The sequence below is a fragment of the Hipposideros armiger genome, unplaced genomic scaffold, assembly GCF_001890085.2.
Source record: "Hipposideros armiger isolate ML-2016 unplaced genomic scaffold, ASM189008v1 scaffold_30, whole genome shotgun sequence".
NCBI lineage: Eukaryota > Metazoa > Chordata > Mammalia > Chiroptera > Hipposideridae > Hipposideros > Hipposideros armiger.
Window position 1 is genome coordinate 2,094,946 of NW_017731380.1, and position 4,444 is coordinate 2,099,389.

General features: G+C 37.9%; 1 protein-coding gene across 5 annotated transcripts in view; it reads left to right on the forward strand.

The window, feature by feature from the left end:
- ITGB6 (integrin subunit beta 6) overlaps positions 1 to 4,444 on the forward strand; it is a 129,759-nt gene that overhangs the window by 97,741 nt on the left and 27,574 nt on the right. For all 5 annotated transcript variants that reach the window (XM_019636872.1, XM_019636873.1, XM_019636874.1 and 2 more), the window contains 2 exons: positions 3,321 to 3,455; positions 3,667 to 4,084. In XM_019636872.1, coding sequence (XP_019492417.1) covers positions 3,321 to 3,455; positions 3,667 to 4,084 — 553 coding nt within the window. The remainder of the gene's footprint in view (positions 1 to 3,320; positions 3,456 to 3,666; positions 4,085 to 4,444) is intronic.

A 4,444-nucleotide genomic window follows, 5' to 3' on the forward strand; every position in this document is an offset into this window, starting at 1 on the left:
CGACCTCCACAACTAGATTGAAGAACAAAAACGACAGCAACTTGTCTGTTCCCCTTCCCCCAATTCCCCAGCGCTGTTCCCCTCCCCGCAATTCCCCAATAAAAATCTTTAAAAAAAAAAAAAAAAACGTAGGGAAGAGGAGTGAGTCAGAATTTACAGTCAGCCACTTAGAATTTGGAGGAAGACAAGGTTCTCTTACTATGCAGTTAGCAAAATTGTACTCAAGGAAAATTTGAAGCTGAATATGCTTTTAAAATACCCACAATTAAGTTAATATAAGGACTCAAATCCCTTTAGATGAACTGAAGTATAACTTAATTCATAATATTTTCTAATTTATTTATATTCTGTTTTTTTAATAATTTGGTTTTGTACCCCAAATACAGACTTTTATTATTTTTTTTTCAACTACAGTTGACATTCAATATTATATTAGTTTCAGGTATACAGTGAAGTGGTTAGACATTTATATAACTTACAAGGGATGTGCCCAAAACGTCTAGTACCCATCTGACTTTGTTATTAAAGTATTATTAATTATATTCCCTATGCTGTCCTTTACATCCCCATGTCTATTTTGTAACTGTCAATTTGTACTTATAACTCCATCACCTTTTTCACCCAGCTCACCAACCCCCTTCCCATCTGGCAACCATCAGTTAGTTCTCTGTATCTATGAAACTTTTTTTTTAAGTTTGTTTTTTAGATTCTACATGTAAGTAAAATCATATGGTATTTGTCTTCCTCTTTCTGACATTTCATTTAACATAATACCCTTTAGGCATTATGGTAACATGATACCCATCCATGTTGTTGCAAATGGTAAGATTTCATTCTTTCTTACGGTCAAGTAATATTCCATTGTATGTATGTACCACTTCTTCTTTATCCAATCATCTATTGATGGATACTTAGCTTGCATCCATATCTTGGCAATCGTAAATAATGCTGCAATGAACATAAGGATGCATATATCTTTTTGAATTCGTGTTTGGGATTTCTTGGGGTAAATACCCAGAAGTGGAATTACTGGGTCATAAGGTAGTTCTATTTTTAATTTTTTTAGGAACTACCATTGTTTTCCATAGTGGCTGCACCAATTTGCAATCCCATCAGCAGTGTATGAGGGTTCTTTTTTCTCCACATCCTTGCCAATACTTGTTTGTTGATTTATTGATGATGGCCATTCTGACAAGAGTGAGGTGATCTCTCATTGTGGTTTTAAGTTGCATTTCTCTGGTGATTAGTGACATTGAGCATCTTTTCTTATGTCTATTGGCCATCTGTATGTCCTCTTTGAAGAAATGTCTTTTCAGGTTCTCTGCCCAGTTTTTAATTAGATTGTTTGTTTGTTTTTTTTTGGTGTTAAGTTGTATGAGTTCTTTATATATTTTGGATATTAACCCATTATTGGATATATCATTGGCAAATATCTTCTCCCATTTGGGAGCATGTCTTTTACTTTGGTTGATGGTTTTCTTTGCTGTGCAAAAACTTTTTAGTTTGATGTAGTCCCATTTGTTTATTTTTTCTTTTGTTTCCCTTGCCAGAGGAGATATATCCAAAAAAGTATTACTAAGAGCAATGTCAACAGACTTTGATTTTGTAGAAGAAAGAGGAACAGATAAAGTCTGAATAATAACACTAGCTTCCCCAAAAACAAACAGCTTTCCCTTCCACCTTTCTTGACATTCTTCCTCCTGAAAAACCTTGCCTTTACCTCCCCTTCTGCCATAACCTATATGCCTCAAGTCTAGTCTTTCTCCCTTCAATCTACCATCACATATACTAACCACCCCTAGTTCCTGATCCGCAGGCCTCAGGCCAGGGTGAGTGCAACAGCATCCCAACTTTCTTGACTCAAATCTTCCTAGTTCCTCCAACTAGTCTGTTCTGAACACGCCCTCCAGACAATTTCCTTGCAGCTTTATGTTCTGTAGATCGGGCCCCTGCTTAAAAGCTTCCAGAAATGTTTCCTAGAGTTCTCAGCTCCTCTCTCCAAACTGCAGGGCTCTTTGTTGTCTGGTGTCTCCCAGGACAGTTGACATGTTGGCTTGATCTGAACCTCCTTGTCTTCGTCCTATACCACTCCTGGCACTGCACTTTCTCTCTTCTGGTTCCAGTCACCTGAAATACCATTGTCATCCCCTCCACACATCTAAACCCAGCACAGCCTTTAAGGACCCGTCTTCTAACACTCCAGCCTTCACTGACCACCTTGTTTTCTGAACTGTCCCAAACCTTCATTTGTATTATACATTTTTTCTTATCTTATTGGTACATTGACTGACTTTGTATGTTAACTGCTTCACTTGGTTCCATCTTGTTTCTTTCAGTAAGATGATAATCATCTTGAGAGCAGAAATCCAGTCTTATACCCATTCCCATAGACTTGACACTACACTAAATGTACAATTGGTACTCAATAAATTCCAATATTGATTTCAAGGCACAGTTTCTCCCATATTTTAATACTTTTAAAACTGGGATACACTTTATAATTAATGGTGCCTTACAAATGCTGTCAGCCAGGCGGAAGTCAAAATGTATAATAACTCTCATTGCCTGCACATGTGTGGATTTGGCCTTGACTGCACGGCTATGTGTTGTCACTTCAACTTGTTAAATGCTCTGTTGGTACTACAAGTGTTGAGTATAATTGACATTTTAATATATCTTCAAAAGAGTGCACTATGACTTGATATTAAAAAGAAAAGTTATTGTACATGCTGAAATGTACGAAAACAAAGCATTTGGGTATAAATTTGATATCAGTGAAGCAAATATTCATTGTTGGAGGAATGACTGCAATTCTGTATTCCTTGCAAAGCAACAACCAGCTGCTTTATGGGACCTGGGAAATTATCATACTTACAAGAGAAGCAAGCTGTTGTTGCATTTTGTTACTTAGTACAAGCAAAAGAATTTCCTTTTCTAGGCTGAGCAGTGCAGCTCAGTGCTGGGGAATTGGCCAATTTCCTCAAAATGGATAAAATTATTTTCAAATCACTGATAGACTGATGACACTGATTCATATGTTGTGCAGAATGATCTTGAGATATTTTGTCATAGTTTTTCATAAAATAATGATGTCTTATAATTAATGACGTCTTAGGTTCGAGAAAATACAATTGTGTGTGTGTGTGTGTGTGTGTGTGTGTGTCTTGCTTGCTTGCTTGGTTGCTGGTATGGTAAATCTCTTTCAGAAAAAGAAATTTAATTTTAGTCATTTGTAGCTTCATCAACATGATTCTCAGATTCTCCATCCAGCTGTATTTTTTGGTTGAGAGTTCATTTATCTCTTTATGTCTTAACTAAAGGAACTACGGTCTGAGGTGGAACTGGAAGTATTAGGAGACACAGAAGGACTCAACCTGTCATTCACAGCCATCTGTAACAACAGGACCCTCTTCCCACACCAAAAGAAATGCTCTCACATGAAGGTGGGAGACACGGTACGTAGATGGCCAATAGATAGTCTGAAAAAATATTCAGATAAGTCAGAAGTTACCTTAATGCAGTGAAGCTGAACTTTTCCCTTCAAGCATTTCAAAAGCAATTTTCAAAGATGTCCTAATACATGCTTTTGGCAAAGCTGATCCCCATGTGGCTTTGCTTCCACCCATTCAGTGGATAAAAGAAGATAATCAGTATTTTCTTTTCCAGGCGTCATTCAACGTGACTGTGAGTATATCAAACTGTGAGAGAAGAAGCAGGCACATTATCATAAAGCCTGTAGGGCTGGGGGATGCCTTAGAAATACTTGTCACTCCGGAATACAACTGTGACTGTCAGAAGGACGTGGAAGTGAACAGCTCCAAATGCCACAACGGAAATGGCTCCTTCCAGTGTGGGGTGTGTGCCTGCAACCCTGGCCACGTGGGTACTCGCTGCGAGTGCGGAGAGGACGTGCCGAGTATAGATTCCTGCAAGGAGGCTCCGAATCACGCTTCATGCAGTGGAAGAGGCGATTGTTATTGCGGGCAGTGCATCTGCCATTTGTCTCCCTATGGAAACATTTATGGGCCTTACTGCCAGTGTGACAATTTCTCCTGCGTGAGACACAAAGGGCTGCTCTGCGGAGGTAGGCTATGTCTAAACCCACCTTCCTCTGTGGCTGTGTAGTATTAAGAATGGACTTCATTTGTTTCACAAATATTTATTAAACACCTACTATGTGACAGGTACTAGGTCAGGCACTGGGTATAATAAAGATGAATAAGGATATGGGTAAAGAAGGCCATGGAATGGGTAAAATTGAAAAATTGCTTGGAATTTTTTGAGATTGAGACAACTTTTAGATAGAAATATTTGTTTTATTATCCTTTGTAGATGTGAAATCATTGTAGTTTAACAGTAAATTTCATATAACATCACTACTACAAAATCATTCTGATATATACATATACAGAGGGTGCCAAAAAAGTATACACTTTTTTTTTTT